The 20,785-nt window shown below is 42.6% G+C and overlaps 2 protein-coding genes across 4 annotated transcripts in view; one reads left to right on the plus strand and one right to left on the minus strand.

The window, feature by feature from the left end:
- The window catches only part of LOC115548201 (zinc finger MYM-type protein 1), a 100,470-nt gene that overhangs the window by 65,522 nt on the left and 14,163 nt on the right, over positions 1 to 20,785 (plus strand). The window lies entirely within an intron of this gene.
- LOC115548195 (uncharacterized) lies at positions 13,681 to 20,193 on the minus strand. The gene is made up of 3 exons (XM_030362649.1): positions 20,061 to 20,193; positions 18,765 to 18,864; positions 13,681 to 18,107 (listed from the first exon to the last, which is right to left on the minus strand). Exons 2-3 carry the CDS (start codon positions 18,862 to 18,864, stop codon positions 14,383 to 14,385), a joined length of 3,825 nt encoding a protein of 1,274 aa, XP_030218509.1. The 5' UTR covers positions 20,061 to 20,193; the 3' UTR covers positions 13,681 to 14,382.

Here is a 20,785-nt window from a genome sequence, read left to right on the forward strand (position 1 = left end):
TGTGTGGCCCTAATCCTCTTCCGTACATTCCTGTTACCTAAAAGAGAATAAAGGATGAATACAATTATCTGTGATGACTTTAAGCCTTTTTATTTGATCATTATTATTATGACTAAAATATTTGCTTAAAATTATCCCGCAGGCTGTCCCTTATGGTCACTTTCAACAAGGTCAGTAAACCACCAACAGGGGGCAACAACCGTCAGAGATGGCTTTGGTGTTTACTGTATAAAAACAGACCCGATATTGCGTTCCAGTACAAAATAAATTGTTGTATGCCAAGAGAAGGTGAAATTTCTTGGTTTCTAAAACACTGTTTTAACATTATTCAAATATCCAAGAAAATATTAAAAAATTGATTATATTTAACAATCTCCTGAGATATAACAATCGTTATGCTTTCTGTAATGTCACTCTATTGTGAGTGCTATAGATGCTTCATATTGCGGCCAAAAACAGATGACACCCCATTTTAACCCAAACGGTTTCAAATAAATTGAATGTGTTTCTGTTCAGGACACGGTAGTCGATCCATCGGCCAAAAAGCATCTAGTTAAAGAACCTCGTTCAGAAAAGTCAGCATGTCCTCATATCAATAGCATTACAATTCTGGTGTTTTCAATTAAAATGGGTAACGGCGCCCTCTGCTGTTGAGGTGAAGACAAATGGTAGCATACGTCAGAAGAAGAAACAATGGTACATTGCTATTTTTTTATATATTGTAGTACAATATACTATATGGACATTTGACATGCAAAGGTAGCATATGGTACAGATACATAAATATGTGCCTATTGGTGTCTTTGGTATCCCCCCTTCCCCAACATGCACTACCCCTAAGTGGTTTTTCAAATTAAATCTGAACCTCAACGCAACTGCAACGCCAAATAAAAGGACGTTGGCCACTGTGAAGCTTGTGCCATTATGTTTAGAGAGATGTTTATTTTATTTGATCTCATCTGTCTTCTGAATGCTGTTAGGGCTCCAATGTGATAGCCTACTGCTGTTGAAGTGAACGCCCATCTCCTACCCCCTACCCAGTATACAGTAGATACCGCCTACTTTATATTTCATGCTTACGGTTAAATGTGTGGCGGCTAGTGCCAGATCTGTTAGTAACAGAACTCTAAAGGGTAACCAAAGAAACTCCTGACGCCAATGTCTACGGTAAAGCTTTCATCATCATCATCATCACTGTGAGCCCTGTGAGTTTCCATACAAAATGTGCACTTGTCAAAATTAGCGTGTTAACAACGTATCAACATTTGAACGCGATTGTTGTGTATTTTGGGTTTACTATGATTCCGTAATAATGAAACACCTGCTTATTCTCGGTAATATTTGGGTGGAAGTCCCTCTCTGTTGTTGCCACTGTTCACGTGCCATGGTTGCTGAATAAACAGTTAACGCATCGTCGTTGTCCATGTTTATGTGAGTTAAACAAGAACCTGTGAAGAATTAAGGACATAACAAAACTGGCGACGAGGACGTCTGAGCCGGCGCGTGTTGTCTACTCCGAGAAAGGGGAGTTTTCCCCGCTGATGCCTCGCAGTTTGCATTACTGCCGACTTCAGCGCGCGGGGTGTGCTCCGGAAAAGTCAGCTGGAGGGGAGAGCAGACAACCGATAACTTCGTGAGTTGTATTTGAGGGTAAAGCAGCCCTTATAACAAGGAACTTAAAATGGCTGCAATTTATTATTTAGCTTAGCACTATGAGTTTGGGGATGTGTTAAATGACACACTAAGGGACAGGCTTGTATGTGGACTGAGTAATGAAGCAGCACAGAAGAGATTGCTCACAGAAAGAACATCGACGCTAGAAAAAGCCTTAGATGTTAGTGTGACAATGGAAATGGCATCAAAGGAAGCCCAACAACTAAATGCTACAGGAAGAGTACACCAACTCTTCAGTGATAAAACATATGTACAAGGGCCATGTTTTCGTTGTGGTAAATCTGGACACCTTCCAGCGACATGCTGGGCTACAGAGTTGGACTGTCATAAATGTGAAAAAAAAGGCCAGGTAGAACGGGCATGTAGACGTAATGCGAGCACAGGCAAAAGCTCAAAGACAGAAAACAAAAGAGACAATGTCAAACACAAACAGAAAAGACATGTGTGTGCAGTCCAGCATAAAAATTAGAGTAGTGATTCCTCTTCAGAAGAAGTGCGTACTGAAGTAAATACTGTGCGGATATTGAGTATGGATGGGAGCTCAGATGGCTACTGGGCTGAGCCACAGTTGGAAGGGCACTCAGTAAAAATGCAGATAGACACAGGTTCTAAAGCATCATTACTGTCGCACAAACTCTACAATAAATACATGAAGCACCTTCCACTGCGGCCATCAGACACTGTGTTCAAAGCATATACCGGACACCGAGTGCACATGGAAGGAATGACCGATGTGACTGTGATCTGCAATGGACAAACAAAAAAGCTTCCAGTCTATGTGACCAAGGGGAATCATCCTGCTATAATGGGACGTGCATGGCTACGTGAAATGCGTCTTGACTGGCAGATGGTAAGGAAGCTGTCACACAGTCTCACTCCCCTACAGGAGATAGTGGAGAAAAACGCGGAGGTTTTTTCCGTGACAAATTAGGCAGCATGAAGGATATAACTGTGAAGTTACATGTCAAGGCTGACTCCAAGCTTGTGTTCATGAAAGCTAGACCAGTGCCATATGCAATCCGTACCAAGGTGGAAGCGGATCTGGATGCCCTGGTCAAGAATGGCGTTTTGGAGCCTGTGACGATCAGTGAATGGGCCACGGCCATCGTTCCGTTGCAAAAGAAAGACGGGGGAATTCGGACCTGTGGAGACTTTAGTAACGCTTAATCCTGTGTTACTAGCAGAACAATAACCCCTTCCCCTAATTGATGACTAGTTTTCTGGGCTGAGTGGGGGTAAACAATTCAGCAAGATAGATCTCAGTCAGGCTTACCTACAAATGCATGTGGAAGAACAGTCACGTGAAATGTTGACCATCAACACACATAAGGGACTTTTTTATATACTGCAGACTGCCTTTTGGCATCACCTCAGCCCCAGCACTCTTTCAGTGGGCGATGGATCAGATCCTCAGCGGATTGCCAGGGGTACAGTGCTACCTCGACGATATCTCGTGCACTGGAACTATCGATGACGAACATCTGCGCAACTTGGACGCTACCCTCCAACGACTGAAGGACTACGGCTTGAGAGTCCGTAAGGAGAAATGTGACTTCTTCTGACCATCAGTGGAATATCTGGGGCATGTTATTAATGCAGATGGGCTACACACTGCACCATCCAAAGTAGCAGCAATTGTGGATGCACCTCCGCCCCAGAACGTCAGCCAGCTACAATCCTTTTTAGGACTGTTGAACTACTACAGGCGCTTCATCACCAATTTATCTTCGCTGCTACAACCACTGCACGACCTGCTACGCCAAGATAAAAATTGGAAGTGGACGGCTGGAAGTCAGGAGGCTTTTGAAAAGGCTAAAAAGGTGCTGACGTCGTCCGAGGTCCTGACTCACTTCAACCCATCACTTCAGCTTCAGCTCGCCTGTGACGCCTCCCCATACGTAGTACGGGCTGTCCTTTCTCATGTTTCACCAAGTGGTGAGGGAAAGCCAATTGCTTTTGCGTCAAGGCACTGAGCATTGTGATTGGAGTTCGGAAGTTTCAGTACTTATATGGGAGACGGTTTACACTCCCAACTGACCACAGACCCCTCACAACCATCCTCGTCACACACAGGTATACCATCGCCTGCCGCTTCCCGACTGCGGCGATGGGCTTCGTTGTTGTCAGCACATACATATGACATCAAATATCGGAAGTCGGACTCCCACTGCAATGTGGATTGTATATCTAGGCTGCCACTGCCTGTCGAGAAGCCGGAGTCTAACACAGTGGACATATTCTACTTTAGGGAGGTAGAAAAAGCACCTGTTTCAGCAGGTTAAGAAGGAGACACGAAATGACCCGGAGTTGTCTGCTGTGCTGGACATCATTGTCAAGGGTCAACCTGCTGGTGATGACGCAAACTTGAAACCTTTCCTCGGAAGGAGGTTGGAGCTGTCTGTCCAGTCTGGGTGTTTGAATAGGGGGAGGAGGGTCGTCATTCCCTTGTTACTTCGCACAAAAGTGCGTGAACAGCTACATTCGGGACACAGTGGGATAGTATGCATGAAAGAAATAGCAAGAAGCTACTTTTGGGGGCCTAAGATGGATAGCCAAATTGAGGAGCTTGCCAAAAGCTGTTCATCATGCCAAAAAGTCAGAAACAACCCTCCCCCCGCACCTCTTCACCCCTGGGAGTTTCCACAAGGACCATGGCAGCGTGTGCATATTGATTTTGCGGGACCATTTGAGGACAGAATGTTTCTTATTGCTGTTGATACACACAGTAAATGGCAGGAGGTGGTTATCATGAGATCAACCACGGCAGAGAAGACTATTGAGAAGTTGGGAGAAATGTTAAGTCGGTTTGGATCTCCGGCACAGCTCACTCTGACAATGGACCCCAATTTATCCCACAGGAAATGGCCGGGTTCCTACAAGCTAATGGAGTTCAACACATTAAGTCAGCTCCTTACCACGCCGCAACGAATGGTCTTGCTGAAAGGTTCTTTCAAACCATGAGCATGCTTTGAAATCATCACAGGGACAAGGAACACTACGGGCCCTATCTTGCATCCAGCGCAATTGACTTTCTCACTGGCGCATGTGTCGTTGCGGGGTCATCCCTATGTTCCCCAGGTCCAATGTTCCCCGGGTTGCAAAGGGTTAGGGTCAGGTTTAGGGTCATGGTTAGTGTTAGGGTTAGTGTGAGGGTTAACCCTAAACCTAACCCTAACCATAACCAATAGGAGGAGAGCCATTCTAACCAATCACAGGTGAAAAAGGTGGTACCTGCCCCTACCATCCTACGAAAAAAAGATTTGCTCACAGGGTCCTACGTTCCCCGGTCAAATACAAAGCGGGGAACATAGGACCAGGGGAACATAGGACCCGGGGAACATAGGTACGCTCCCTGTCGTTGCTAGTTTGCAACTGGCGCAGAGCGTTCTTTTCCCTCCTGCGCCACGCGTCGGTAAATTAGGGAATGATCTTGCGGCCCAAGGGGCGGTTCGTCGAAAGGAGGAAGCGTGTTCTGGCGCAAACGTTCCCTGGTGCTATTTTGCAGTTTCAGAAATCACTTGCGCCACAAACCAGGAAATACCTGGTTTAAAGTCAGTGGCGCGTTGTTCAGATGCTATTTTAAGGGCGCATGCATAATGTTGCTTGTGCACCTCGCGCATACACTTTGCTTCTCTCATCTACCTAGCCACAAATTCTTGGGAAATTATTTGGGAAAGAACAGCTGATACAGCGGTAATAAGTTGTACTTTTAAATCAATGCATCTGCAAACACCGTACAGCAAACACACATTTCCTTGACACAGACATTGTGTACATGCCCATAACTTTTAGGATTGATGAGTATTTGATCGTGAGAAAACATTGTTTTACCACGAGTGAGTGTTAAAAAGAATGAATGAATGCGGGCGCGCGTGTGTGTATGCGTAAAATAATTAATGGACTCAGTATTTCTGAAGTTGTGGAAGAAAACCTTATTACATGTGTTAATTAGGCCATATTATTTGGGCATAAACTGAGCCATTTGAAGTTTAAAATTCATGTGCATCTGTCTCATCGGAGACTGCAGACGCGCTGTCAAATATGAACTCGTCAGATACAAATGCGCTCATGGCTCTTAAAGGGGATGGGAGCTGGCACTCTCATTGGTTTATTGCACGTTGCGCCCCAAACCACACCTACGGGTAATTAGGCTACTTCAGACCAACCCTTTTTAGATTTGCGCCGGGCGCAAGAGCCGGTAAAATAGCAACATCGCCATAGAACCGCCCACAAAGCTACTTGCGCTTGCCGCTTCTCACTTGCGTTTCAGACTGTTAAAATAGGGCCCTACATCAGAGACTGCATATCTTCCTACTTACCTACCGCAACAGTGCACATGCAACCACCAAGACTTCTCCTGATAGCCTAATGCTTAAGAGAGACCTGCGCACCACCTTTGACCTTTTAAAACCCTCATCAGTGAAGGACGTTGTCCAAAGTCAACAAGAGAAACAGGTTGGGTGCAGAGAACAGAAGGGCCAAAGAAGAGTTTTCACCGCAGGAGAATCTGTGCTGGTAAGGACCTACCGTTGCAAACCTAAATGGATTCCCCACCACTGTTATTGCACAAACTGGTCCGGTGTCTTATACGGTCCAGACAGCTGATCGTGTTTGGCGAAGACACCCTAATCAAGTCCCGCAGACTACGTCAGTGGTGGCGGTGCCGCCACTGGGGAATGTTCCAGATGCACCTGTCACTACACCGGTTCATCTACCCTCACAAGTGCAGGGCCCAACTGTACCAGAGACAACGGTTCCAGTGGAGGATGCGGCTGTAGCAGACGCTGAGAGTCCACCCCTTACAGAAGCACCTGCATCAAGGTCACCTTTGGAAGACAATGAGATTAATGTGTCTTCGGAGAGTAGATACCCTACCAGGGAGCGGCGGCCTCCTGCTCGCATGGACTTGTAGAGATTTAGTTAGTGACTGACCAAAGTTACAGGGACAGAATAATCCCCATGGGAACGGTCAGGGGGTGAGGTCCCTCACCCCTCGGTAGGTGTTAGACATCTGCAATGTTATATAATTTACGGTTGTTTCATATGTGAGTTAATCAAGAACCTGTGAAGAATTAAGGACATAACAGCGATTAATCAAAATTGACTCATTAACGCACGTTAATTCTCTCTTTTTCTTTACTTTGATTTTGAAAGGTTTTTCCCTATGAATGTCAACATTCATATCAGAAATCATTTTAACCTACTTTACATTCAATTACACTTACACAGTATGTGATAGCCTGTTTACAATGACCAAATCTGTGGTGTTCCTTAAGTTTCATATTTAATCCACACCGGGTTGAATATGACCCACACTGGGTCAATCGACTCAAGATCACTAGTTTTAGCTTATTGATAATGTGTCATTAGGTGAGTTCTGCATGCAGCGCTCAACTATTTTTCTTCATACGTTTTATTCATTCTTTCGTTACGTTAAGGCACACACACACACACACACACACACACACACACACACACACACACACACTAGCTCCGCCATTCTCTTAAAGAGACACACACACACACGAAATGGCTCCGCCCATAGGCGTCGATTACGCAGGGGACGCGTCCCCACCAGATTTCGTCAGGATTCATTTTGTACCCACCACCAATTATTTTTGTTTATTACACCGCTCTTCACAATGCGGTGGAATGCTCAACGACTTTGGCGAACTATTTCGCTGCTGATCAACGCTACAAATGATGAACAAATACAAATACATTGGAAAAATACACACTGTGTGAAGTTATTTTTTTCGATTTGGCAAGTAGCCATTACTAATAATACCAATACTCTTTGGCTGGGATGATGAGGCATCAGACAATCAAGTCATTTTAGCCTGAATACATAGGCCTAGGTAAAAAAGCACCAGAGCAGGTTGCTAGTGTAGCGGTATACTCTCTCTCGTTGCGTTGCGTGAATGACACGATGAAACCATTGGCAGCCAGCCGTTTATTCTGGTTCTTGGTTATATCTGGTTATGTTTTCAACAGGGGAAAATCACGGATGAGAATCCTTAAAATAGCAGCCTCTACCAGCCGGGGTACACGTTGACTGAGGAGAGTCACGTGTGCCCAGTTAACGTCAAAATACCACCCCCGCATTCCACTAGAGGGAGCTCTAGCACTCCCACGACCACAGCCAGCGCAAGGGTCTCGCTGGCAATGGCTAGTGGGAAGCACCAACCCCACTACATTCCCCTCCACTGATTTCCACTTGCCCATTCAAAGAACAAACATACAAATGCTGTGAGAAACCCTGAAACAAACCATATCAGGCACAGAAAACAACAAACAAATACACAGTGAATAACAAAACAAAACAAAAATGCAGTACTGTTCATACTACAGGTATAAAGCATTCCAGTCAGTGACCATCCCAGAAAAATTAGAATGAGGAAGGGCTGCAAAACCTTCCAACAAACATTGGAAAAAAAACGTGCCCGTTTACATGTTAGGCTACCTGATACCACATAATTTACACAGTATAATCGACAACCACCTGGACCCATAACATCTTAGGTCACACAGGTTCCCGTAACCATACAAAGCTTTACCTCTTGTGAGGAGAAAAAAAATAAAAATAAATAAAACAAAAACAAGATCCACAAACATTAGAACCCAGCAAGAACTTTCTGGTGCATATTTTGGATGAGCCTGACTACAGGTCTAATAACCCTCCCATATCTAGATCTCACACCTAGCATTATACCACTGCCAGCAGTAGAGGGCTGAGGATGCCGTACCCTATCTACAGCAAGGTCACCCTCAACAGAAGACCGCAAATCAGGTGCTGACACAGGGTTACGTCGCAAGTCAGTCTGGACCGAAGGACAGTCAAGTTCATCTGTCAAGTCAGGCGGAATTGTCCAATCATCTGTATCCACAGGTAAATCACAGGAGATAGTCTGGGCCAGAGGGTCAACGGGCAGTACCAAACGTTGAACTTTACTATTGGTCTTTTCAGATCAGAGCACTCAGCACATGGGTTGACCCACAGTCTTCGACTGCATGGAAATTGATTGAGGCTGCTAAGATATTACCACACAAACTGCAAGAAAGCCTATTATCTAGCGTAACAAACAACAGACTCAAGAACGCGCTTTTCTCTTCCTGCGTCCTCTTATTTTGTTTACTTTCTAAGATCTGCCTTAAAAACATATGGAGTTCCCTGGAATTCTCCTCTCCCCTCACATCCCTTTTTACGATGGATTGCACCATTACTGGGCAGATCTTCTGTCTCCTTAATATATAATTCACTGATTCAGCACAGGGCCAAGGCTTTACCAATTTAAATATGGAACAGGGAAATGGGGAGTTTGAAGATTGTTACGTACAGTGTTCTGTATGTCTTATATGGTAATTCATGTCCATCACTTAATGTTTACTTCTGGTGTCTTCTAGTCACCATTGACTTCTGCAGTTGTTTTCCTTAAGCAGGTAAATTAAGAGAATATGATCATTTTGAGGGAATCTATTATGCATCAGGTCTGCCAAACAGTTTTCTGTAATGCTTGTATAAGGCTAATGATTAAGGGATATTTAGGACAGATCTGAACCGTGATGTGTCATTTTCCAGGGGCAAAATGTCACTGTAGTCTGGGACTTTCACGACGTCCCCACAATACACCTTGTATTGTTTTGTTTCAGTGAAACTTTATGTTAAGTATCTGATAACCGAGAACGTACAGGTGTGTGAAATGTCCCCACTCAGCAGGGTTTATTCAAGATGAGTGAAATGTCCCCACTAGGCATAATCTATTTGACAGCAGACAGGTTGACAAAGCAGGACAAAATATGAGATTTGAATTCCTTCTCACTAGTCTGGTGTGTGGGCATGTATTTGACCCAAGAGTTATGTCCTCTAGAAAATGTTTTCAAATAATAAAATATAATGCAGTGTTTACGTGTGGTCCATAGTGTTTAAATGTGGCTGATAGTGTTTAAATGTGGGCGATAGTGTTTACATGTGGTCGATAGGGTTTACATGTGGTCCATAGTGTTTAAATATGGTCGATAGTGTTTAAATGTGGTCGATAGTGTTTACATGTGGTCGATATTGTTTAAATGTGATCGATAGTGTTTACATATGGCCGATAGTGTTTAAATGTTCTTTTCCCTCACTCTCCACCTCATCCCTAACTCTCCACCTCAAGCTGGTGTGTAGTGAGCGTTCTGGCGCCGATTGGCTGCCGTGCATCACCCAAGTGGGTGCTACATATTGGTGGTGGTTAGTGAGGTCCCCCCTTCACTGTAGGCGTCTTTGAGTGTTATTAATTATTATTATTATTCATGTTTAACCTCTGTTTTTCTTTTATTCCTAGTCTGTTTTACATAGTTTTGAATGATGACTATATGCTCTGTAAGGTGACCTTGGGTGTCTTGAAAGGCGCCTCTAAATTAAATGTATTATTATTATTATTATTATATGTTATACATGGTATAGGCCTACATGTATTGTGTTCTGTTTTGTGTAGTATGTTTGTGTTGTTGTTCTGTCTCCTCCTCCTGTTTTCATTCTCCAAGTTCTCAGATGTGCGCACCTGGTCCCGATCACCAAATCACCACACCTGTTCCAGATCTCCCATCAACCATTCCCCTTTAAATAGTCCTGTGTTTGTTTGTCAGGGGGGAGTGCTTTGGTTTGAGCTGTGGCAGAGCTTTGGTTGAGCTCTGTTTGCTAGTGTTTGCTAGTGTTTGCTAGTGTTTACTAGTGCTTGGTTTCTTTGTTGGTTTATTGTATTTAGTTGTTACATGTTTGTTTAAACCTTACTACTTTAGTTGTTAGCAGCCTACTTTAGTTTTGTCTTTGTCTTTGTTAACTCTTTTGTTGTGCGCACAGGGTCAATAAAGACAGGTAAGATACCCTGGGGTTTACATATTTCATACACGTAGGTTTACCCGTTGTTAATACCCTAGGTTAGAGTGAGCACCACCCACTGTACTTTTTCGGTGCAAAGCACCTGTCAATGGGGGGTGGGTTTTGTTATGTTCTTTTCTTTGGTGCCACTGACAGTCCTTGTTGATCCCTGTGTTGCCTTTTTTGTACATAAACACTTTATATTGAATTCACCTTTTGTCTTGGATTTTGTGTGACTGCACCCTCACTTGCCCAAACCTGTTGCCCTTATGTTGCGTCCTACTCCGAGCCACCAGGGGGGCGTAACAAAGATAAACTTGGATTGGGAGAGAATTTGGTGCAATTTAAGCAATTTAAGTAGGACTAAGAACCTAGCTCACCAACTAATTCACTTCAAAACCAACATTCTTACACATGTTTTGGGATTGTCCGGTTATCTTTAAATTCTGGTTTCATGTAAACTCAGTTTTAGCGGATATACTTGATATTTTGTATGTTCCTAATCCTGTTTTTTGTCTGCTTAATGATAATTCTGATATGCATCTAAAGCAAATTCTGTTCAAAATTATATTCGCAGGGTTTACCTCTGCAAAGATTTTTTTTTTTGAAAACTGGTTTACTCCAGATATGTGTATGAAATCTTTCTGGATCCATAGCCTGGTCAACATTGTCAATCTTGAACATACAGCTGCCCGACTTAATAAGGCACGACCAGTGACTGTTCGAGCTTGGTAATAATAATAAATGAAATTTATATTTTTATATATTTTTTATTATTATTTATTTGGTACTCTTTCTCATCCAAGATAATCTCTTGGGCTAGGGACCACAACAACTAGGCAATATTTGTAGTGATTTACCTGCTGAACATGTCTTTGTTGCGTCATGTATTGTCTTACAAACCTGAAATTTTCTCTTTTTCTTTTCTACTTTTCTTAATTTTACATATGACTTTTGAAACGTCTGTAACCCCCTCCACCCCTCCATTTGAAAAACAATAAAGATGTTGATCACAAAAAATGATATACAAAACGGAACTTCGATATCATTTATACTTTCTTCAGAATCACAGTTTTAGTTTCAAACCGTCATATTCTACAGTTGGTCCCATTGAAGCCGTCTGCCCCTTCTGACACTCAAATTACGTAAAATGTCGGAAACACGGTCGAATTTCAACCGTTTACCTTCGTTCAAACCATTTAACAAATCTAAACACTTGTATCTTCAATAATATCCGAACAGAATTTCGAGAATCACAGTTTTAGTTTCATACCGTCTTCGTTTTCAGTTGGTCCCATTGATTAACGTTGACGCTGGAGCGTGAGGACGTTCAGTCGTGTTGCCAGATTGGGCGGTTTTCCCCGCTCTTTTGGGCTATTTTTAATCACGCACCTGCTCGCTATTCTCTTAAATACACACGCGCGCGCGCACACACACACACACCAGCAATGCAGGGCAATACATTTGACCTTTCAGATTCTTCAGTTCCATTCATTTTACATTTCTGCATTTTTAGCAATGCCTTGCGCTTCTCATTCAGCTTTCAACCATTTAAATTGTCTTAATTGGCGTGCATGTTTACATTGTTTACTCCATTTAGACTTTTGTTCAAATCCCTTCACTTGATTTAAGCCATTTAACGTTTCTTTATGTCTTAATCTATATGGCTTTATTAAAAAATATTTTCAACCTCACTTTGCACTTCACGGCATTTTCTGCAGGAAATGCATTTTCTAGTTCCATTTGATATCTCATTTAACTTAAATTGGAATGAATTTAATCCTTTTAAAATATAGGTTTAATCGCGATTAATAAAATGGATAGCCCTAGTATTTATATGTTAGTTACCAATAGAAGAGGTTGTCCAGGTTTGTGTGTGTTAACAAAATGTGCAGCTTCTGACATCATAGGTGGGCGTGTCCACCGATAGATGAGCAACGTTTGCTACAGTCCACTGGGTTGGCTGGTAGACTGATCTATCCAGCACACATCAAGGTGTACACGCCACTTGTGATGTCAGAAGCTGCACATTTTCAAAACGCTTGTAATGGCTAATCACACTAACACCTGTGCTTTGTTCCAATATCCATACTATCCGTAGTTACTAGCCTTAGTTTGAGTACGTAGGGCGTTCCAATTCAGATCGGGCGAAAATAAGTGTACTGAAAGTACCTGGATAGTGTACTCAAAACAGTCAAATCGCGAAGTTTGGATCAATGTACACTTTTCGTACTCAACGGCAGCCATCTTAGCTACGTAGCGGAAGAGAGCGGAGCCAGGCTGAGCCTAAGTCGGCGCATTTTCCACATAGCCTGCATTAATAGTCATTTTGTAGTTTATATAGCTTTGATAGCTTTTTAAAGCTGCTAGGCATGAAGAGTTCACCGTTCAAAGCGGGATGTTTATTGCGGGGGAGGAGCCGCGGCGGCAGTCGTGATCGTAGTTTCCGGTCAGTGCACCACAGAGTATTCGATTTGGAACAACACTGACATCTGAAAATTAGTATAGGAGAAATTAACCATTCGTTTTATATTAACTATGAGTATTATCAGGCCTATATACATCAGGCATATACATTAATGGTGGAAAGTAGAGAAACCACCTCTGGACTCAGAGCAAGGGCCTCATAAGGCCACAAGGAGTCTGGGGCCCAGGCTACTGACATCCTCCCATTATTTAGATTAACTATAGGAGACGAACACATTCCTAAAGGAATGTAAGGCTGACCGTCCATGCCATATAAGGCAATTTTGAGCATATACCAGGACGGTCATATTACATGCAAAACAGCTCAGTTTGAATGGATAAGAGAGACCGGGATCGGAGCCCCGGGCAGTGCTTTGCAAACCATTCGGCTTTCTTGTTGCTTATTTGTGGGTAGCAATAAAGTCTCTGTCAATACTTGTTCCGGACTCCCCGATTCCTTATATTTATAGTTAGTTGAAGCGATAAGATAATTCGGACATAAAGTGCTACATCATTAGCGCACTTAGTGAGTGCGGATGGTCTACTACGTTTAAGTGTACTCATGGAATTATGGATATTGGAACACAGCACTTGTGGTATAATATGTCGCCTTTAAACGTACAACTCGGAACATGGGTCGGTAAACAGTTGAAGGGGAATTAAACTCTTTACCAATCCAATCAAGGTGAATCATTTTTTAATATTTAAGAAAACCAACAACTTTCAATAATATAAAACCAAAATAGGCTTGAGCCATTTCAGACTTTTTTCAATCTTTAATGATGATTTTTTCAAGGGTAAGATGACGTATAGCAAGCATATAGCTAATGATTATAAATTTGTAAATGTTGCTTTTACATCCTCTGTTCTAGTTTCCTCTTACATATTCATAATCAAATTTACACCCAACAATTATTGATCACAATTTCCTTACTCGTTTTTCATCAACAGCATCCGTGTTATTATATCATAGACCAAGCTTTAAATTAGTTCATGTAGCAGACAAAGAAGGATGTCATTAACTGTGATGTTGACTAATTTCCCCGAACCCCTACTGTGGAAATAAGGGATGGTTGGATCAAAAAAGAGAAAAATTGTACATGCGTCAAGTTGTGGCAAAGCCAATACCTCAAACATTTACATAAGGAGTAACAGTAGAAACAAAGAGAGTTGAATCGAACACAGGCGATTACCAACATTACTATAAACTATATAAAAAAAAAAAATAAGACATGTGCTTTAAAATTGCTGTTATTATTCAAACAAACGATAAAAGTATCGGACTTGTTTATCTCAATAATAATTACATGGCTTTAAAATATTTTCTTTGTTGAAACAAAAAAAAATGTTTGCCCATCCCCACTAGAAATCATTTGTTATTTTTAAAGTCCAAAGAAATTCAAACATTTTTTAAACAATCCCTTTTTTTCTTGCCTTTTCTGTCTATCCACAAGGAATTCTTCCTCTGTTTTTGTGAGCTTCTCTCGTTTGGAAACCTTGGCTATGATTTGGGCTTTTCCTTTCATTGTTTCCAGAGACTGAATCCGTGCCAGGTAACCCTCTTTGCCCTCTGACTTCTCTCCCTCAATGAGCAGGTCGATGTACTCTGGCGTGCTCAGCGGGTTAGGCCGCAGAGCTATCTCCTTCAGCCGAGCTATACAGCCAGACGACGTGTCCATCAGCGACATTATCACATCCTGCAGATTGGCAATCTCCTCTTCCTGGTTTTCAATCAGTTGCTGGATTGTCATCTTCGCCTCAGAGGCTTTTTCATACTTCTCTTTCAGCTCTTGGACCGTCTTCATCTGCTTCACCTTGACGTAGTCCCACCTGTATTTCTGGTTGAAATGTATGTTCCAGTCACAATTTCCAGGGCAAACCCTGCATTTCCCACCACTCATGGCAGCACAGCCACTCTTTTCCCTATCATCTGCTATGGCACAGGGGTAATGACAAGTCACTGAACACTGCTGACAGTTGGTGATGTACTCTCCCTTTTTGGTAAGGGTTATTTGAACAGGTTTGAGGATTTCAACTTCAATTTGAAAGTTTTCATTGGAAGTGATGTCGGCGTTGTGCTTTTCGATCTGTTGTTGGGTTGATCGGATCTCATCTAGTTTCGCCAGCCCCGCCCGTACCTGGGGCTGGAGTCCTTCCACAGCCGCCTCCAGCTGCCTTCGCTCGTTGAGAACCTCTTTGGTTAACTGCAGGCTTCTGGTGGTCATTTTGTCCAGGGCAGTGAAGAATGTTTTCATGCTTTTGGCCCCCATCGCCCAAAACATTGCATCAAAGTTGTCGACCTCCATATCTTCATCAGAGTCTTCATCAGCTCTGTCATGAACACATCTATTGTCCGCAAACAGAGCAGAGTTGTTGAATTTGTGGTGCACTGGAAGTCCTATGTCCGTTTTAGGACATGGAAATTTGGAAGCATTGATTGCCTCCAGAACAGGAGGCTGCTGACCGTCTGCAAATGTGACCAGCATGCAAATGTTCTCTGCCACGTCTTTACCAAAGATGGACATGACTGAATCGAAGACATACTTCTGTGTAGCTGTTAGTCTTGCTAGAGAGGCCTGGGTGACAAAACAAACTGCATCTATCTCACAGACTCCCTTTACCGAGGTGAAGAGTCTCCTGATCTGCTCTGTGATCGCCCTGTCTCTCTCTATCCCCCTTGTGTCGCCGAAACCCGGAGTGTCAACGAGGGTGAGAGAATAAGGAACTTGGAAGCCATCTTGGTAGTTGATTTTGTAGGCGCTAACATGGGATGTCTGACTTTCTGCTTGTGACTTCAACTGGCCCTCATCTATTAGTTTGAAGCGGAAAGAGTCTTTCCAATCAATGCCCAGGATGTAGTTGATCATTCCATTGATCAGAGTTGACTTCCCTGAACCTGTTGCCCCCATAAACATGACAGTGCGATTTCGCCTCAAGCTGTTTTTGCCAAATGTGTAGCTTTTGCATCCATCTATCCCTATATCATATTTCTCCAGGGCTAGCTTGAAGACTGAAGGAAAACCAGATTTCATTGGTAGGCTTGATGTTTTGATTGATTCAGCCAGTCTCTCAAATTCCTTCTTGTCCGTGCACACAACTACAGATTTCTCTTTGCCAAGGCCAGCAACTCCACAGTCACATCTGACTCTGACAGTGTATCGCGTCAAAGGCTGCAGCCCTGTAATGACTTGTTTAAATGGTACCTGTTCTGACTCGTTGACTGTGAATGTTACTTTGCTCCATAAAACCTCTTCAGGTTTAACTTCTGGAGATGCTTCAGCATATTCTAAGATGTAATGCTCAATCTCAACTCCACATCCAAGCTCAGTTGGTTTCTCCCAGCTGAATGATAATTCTGTAGAATAACATTCCACTTGTAGTTTTTCTGGAGGACTGGATGGTAAGGTTTTAATTAAAGTGCTACCTTTACATGCCGGACCGAAGCCAATTGCGCACTTGGCTCTACACCTGAACTGATACTCTTGATTAATCTGCAAGCCGGACACTGTGACATCTCCAGCCTTGCTCTCCATTTGTTGTTCCCAAACATCTTCTCCATGGACACAGAACTCAACACTGTAGTGGGTGACAGTTCTCAACCCAAATCGAGGTGGGGAAATATTCAGTGTTACACTGTTATGGGTTATGTCACCTGGGATCATCTCTGGCTTCGAAGGTGGTTCATAGTTGTCGGTGACTAAGGAGCCATCCTTGTAGAGGTGGAGAGTTGCACCTTTCTTCTCAGCATCACTTATCGCAGCTGTTAGAAACCTGATGCTGTTGTTCTCCTTGTTTGCTTCTGCAAAATCTTTGAAGAGCTTTACTTTCTCTTGTACTTTGTCCATTATGTCATTTGAGAAGAACCATTGTTCCTTTTCCACATCATAGGCACATGGCACGTTGTCTGTTTTGGTTTCATCCAAGTAGTTTGACAGAGCTGAAAGGTAAGGCTCTGGAGTTTCCAGGGAAGTAAAAGAAAAGCACACAGCATGTGTGATATCTCCGCTGTGGATCTCATGGTGCAGAGTGCTGCGACTGGTGACGATCGTCATGTTGGGCATTTTGTCAATCAGAGAGCAGATGATTTGGATTTCTGTCTCTTTGCAATCCATCCACTCATGCAGGTCGTTAGTGTTGAAAGGAGAAGAATGAACCTTTTTCAGGATCTTTGCGAGAACACTTTCCTCCTCTCCTCCTCCTCTGATCAATATGAGTTTCCTTGCTATTATCTTCTGGAACTCCAGTTTATACTGAGAAATCAGTTCTTTGAAAGCTTTCACATTTTTCTTAATCTGTGGGAATTGCTGGGCTGTTGTGCATTTTTCTGCATCGTTGCATCTCCTTTCCAGCTCGCTGAGGTCCTCCAGGACATTCTGAGCATCCCTGACTAATCTATCACTTATCTGTCTAACCAGTTGAGCAGCAGCAGAATCTAGAGCCTTCAGTGGCATTAACCAGACCTTCTGAGGCACTGCGTTCGCTCCATTGGTTCCCATTAGCTTAGGCAGGCTTTGATAGACTTCTATTGCCTCATGAAAGGACACAGGGTGTTTCTCAAGGTTAAAGTCCCCATGGAACTTGCAGGAAAATTTGTCGACATTTGCAATGTCTGTGTCTGCCATGTTCAGAGAACCTTGACCTTCTATCTTCAAAGTGGGTATCTTCTTGATCAGCACCTTTAGATTGCCCTCAATGTCTTGCCTATCTTCCTTTTCTGACACCTCACGGTCAAACACAAAGAAGGCTTGTGCACCATAAAGGATTCCTGTCACTACGTGTGTTGCTAGACCTTTCTCAAATACATATGGGTGCTTCACATTACCTCTGCCAATGTGATTCATTGACAGCTGTTGGAACTTGGTGGTGGTTTTGTATTTGAATGTCACTCTAGCCTGATTTCTGGAAATCTTAGAATCTGAGAGAAATTTAGCAGAGCCTTCTATCTCAACCAGTCCACACAGAAAACTGGCCTTGAGTGAAGCTTCAACATTCAATGCAGAAGATTTGTCTTCGATGGAGTCAGAAGCAACTATCTCAAAGTCACTGTTGGGTTGGGGCCGTTCATCTGTATCTTTCTCTAAGGCATCCCGGTCCCAAAGTGTCAGAGCTTCAGAAGAAAACAAAGAGAAAACAAATCAGAATCCTAGTTGCTTTACATCAGAAGTTTGACATCTTTTTAATAATAATATCGTAATTTTACCTAATTTTTTAGGGTTGTTTTAAGGACAGGTTTGTGAATGCATGTAGCCAGACAGTCTGAGCAAGCAGGGGCGATTCTAAATTAGCCAAATACCCGAGACAGGAACAATCGTCAAAATGTCGGTGTCAACCACTCTATTTGATCCTAGACCAACCAGAAAGGGGGCTCAATGTTCAAAATACAGGAATTGTCCTTTGAGTACTAAAGTACTAAAAGTACAAATATAGTACTTAGCATTGTGTAGCATCTAATCATAGCTATCTTTGTTGCACTGGGAAATGGGTTAACCTAATGATTGTTAGTGCTTGGCACTTGGTTCTATGAACATCCTTACTGTACCGACAGCGATATATTGTTTCTCATTCTTCTGAAAAATGTACTTATTGTAAGTCGCTTTGGTTAAAGACATCTTCAAAATGCCCTAAATGTACATTTCAATGTGAATGTAATGTCAATGTTTAATCTCAATCTGTTATATACCAGGATGAATAAAGGTTAACATCTTGCCAGATCCATAGGGTCCAACCAAAACAACACTCACATACTCAGTTACATTGTATTTACCAGGGATCAGTGAGTCGTTGCGACAGTCGTAGAGCATCCCCAGACTGAAGGGCCGGCCCAGTGCTGCCAGCACTACAGTCTTACCACTCTCCACGGCCATCTGAAAATACACACACACACACACACACACACACACACACACACACACACACACACACACACACACACACACACACACACACACACACACACACACACAGATACACATATTTTAGCCACACGGTAGCTTACAACCAGGACTGGTTTCTTGCTGCTTCATGAGAATGCAATCGTACAAACGATAGATGTGCAACTTGGGCATAGATGGCCCAGAGCTTAGAGTAGCAGCCTAGTTATCTGAAGGTGTTATTCAAAGCAGGGAAATTGGGAGGAGATGAAGCAGCATTTCTAAGTTTGCTGCTAATGATTTCAGTAGATCGCAGACGGATATAAACTAAAATACAAAAAAACCTTTATCCAGATTATTTCAACATAATAAACTCCATTACATTTATTTCCATTGGATGATCTTACTTCTCAAATACAATTAAAACCTAATTTAGTGAGACTTCTCACCATAGCCCATAATTACACAACTAGGAGGTTGTTCTTTACAAACTTCGAAAGAAATGGAAAAAATAAAACAACGAAATCATATAAACAGGCCTTTGCTCAACCTCAATGTAACTCTATAGTATAACCTCCTGCAGGGCAAAATCCGAACAACATAATGTAAAATAAATCCGCTCTCCTACTTTATTAGGTACATCCAACATTCACCAGAAAATCCGTAAGTATGCATATATTGGCATCTTCAACAGGATACATTCCTATATCAAGTGTTGGAGCTCCCTCTGCTGGACGTACTATGTAGGCTCTCTAGTGTGTCGTAAAATGCGCTGATCCGTATGTGTGGTGTATTCAAGTACATACAAGAAATCCACCGTTACCTCCGTGTCCGTAAATATACTAATAACAAATAGTTATCCTTATAATACATGTAGGCCTACGGTACCGGGGTTTGGCTGACACCCTTCACAGGTGTGGTGAAATACCATCAACTTTAAGTTTCGGAACATTGAAGAAAATGTTGCAATAAACGCAGTAGATGACAAATAAATTACTCTGAATTCGTCTCATCTTTTGAACTTGTATAAAATCTATGAAGACCGAAGCGATTCAACAGGACATGATACTGCTGCTGCTAGGCTATATAGGCCTACTATAGCTATAGCCTACTACATGATAGTTCATATGTCCGTTACGTAGATAATAATAATAATAATAATCCAGGCATTGTTCAGGCGGTATACTCACGGCAGAGATGTAGCAGTCGTTTCTCAGAGACAGTCGACAGCAACCTTTTATACTATCCTCCGGTCGGTCTCTCTCTCTCTCTCTCTCTCTCTCTCTCTCTCTCTCTCTCTCTCTCTCTCCTCCCTCTCCGCTGCGTCATCATACGGGCTGATTTCAAAGAAATGGCCTGACTTCCCAATGGCATCCTATCGGTTATATAATATTCTCTTTATAGTTTTTAGATCTGGAAACACTGATCTGGTCAGCTCAAAGTCTGAGTTTTGTTACTGAATGAAAGTTAAATGATCACCGTGGATGATCTGCATGAATCCATCAGACAGTGTTGCGTTCAGGTACCGACTCCTGCTCTTGTGCACTTGCCTTTTTCATCTACAGGGGGGAAACCGGAGCATTTCTTAGAAATGGTGTGGCTTCAAATAATGACATAGCCACACCCCGTCCTGGGAGTAGCCCACCCAGCTCAGCTTTAGGCACGGTAGAGAGACTAAGCTGATTTCAAAGAAATGGTCTGACTTCCCCATGGCATCCTATTGGTTATATAATATTCTCTGAGGTCTTGAAATACCCAACTTTGGTGACATGAGAGTTTTTATTCAATGGGTTTATTTTCAAATGTGCAAAAGGCCATACAGCCTGGTCAGGTCAATGTCTTATTACTTAATGTAGGCCTATTACATATCACATATCACAAATGTTGTTGTGAAAGAGGGTTCCAATGACCAGAC

The sequence above is a fragment of the Gadus morhua genome, chromosome 8, assembly GCF_902167405.1.
Source record: "Gadus morhua chromosome 8, gadMor3.0, whole genome shotgun sequence".
NCBI classification, from domain to species: domain Eukaryota; kingdom Metazoa; phylum Chordata; class Actinopteri; order Gadiformes; family Gadidae; genus Gadus; species Gadus morhua.

What these genes read in the sequence shown, in the direction of transcription:
- LOC115548195 (XM_030362649.1), bottom strand. Translation starts at nt 18,864, where the DNA reads ATGGCCGTGGAGAGTGGTAAGACTGTAGTGCTGGCAGCACTGGGCCGG. An exon ending in CAACGACTCACTGATCCCTG is followed by an intron (nt 18,108 to 18,764) that starts GTAAATACAATG and finishes TTTCTTCTGAAG; the next exon opens with CTCTGACACTTTGGGACCGG.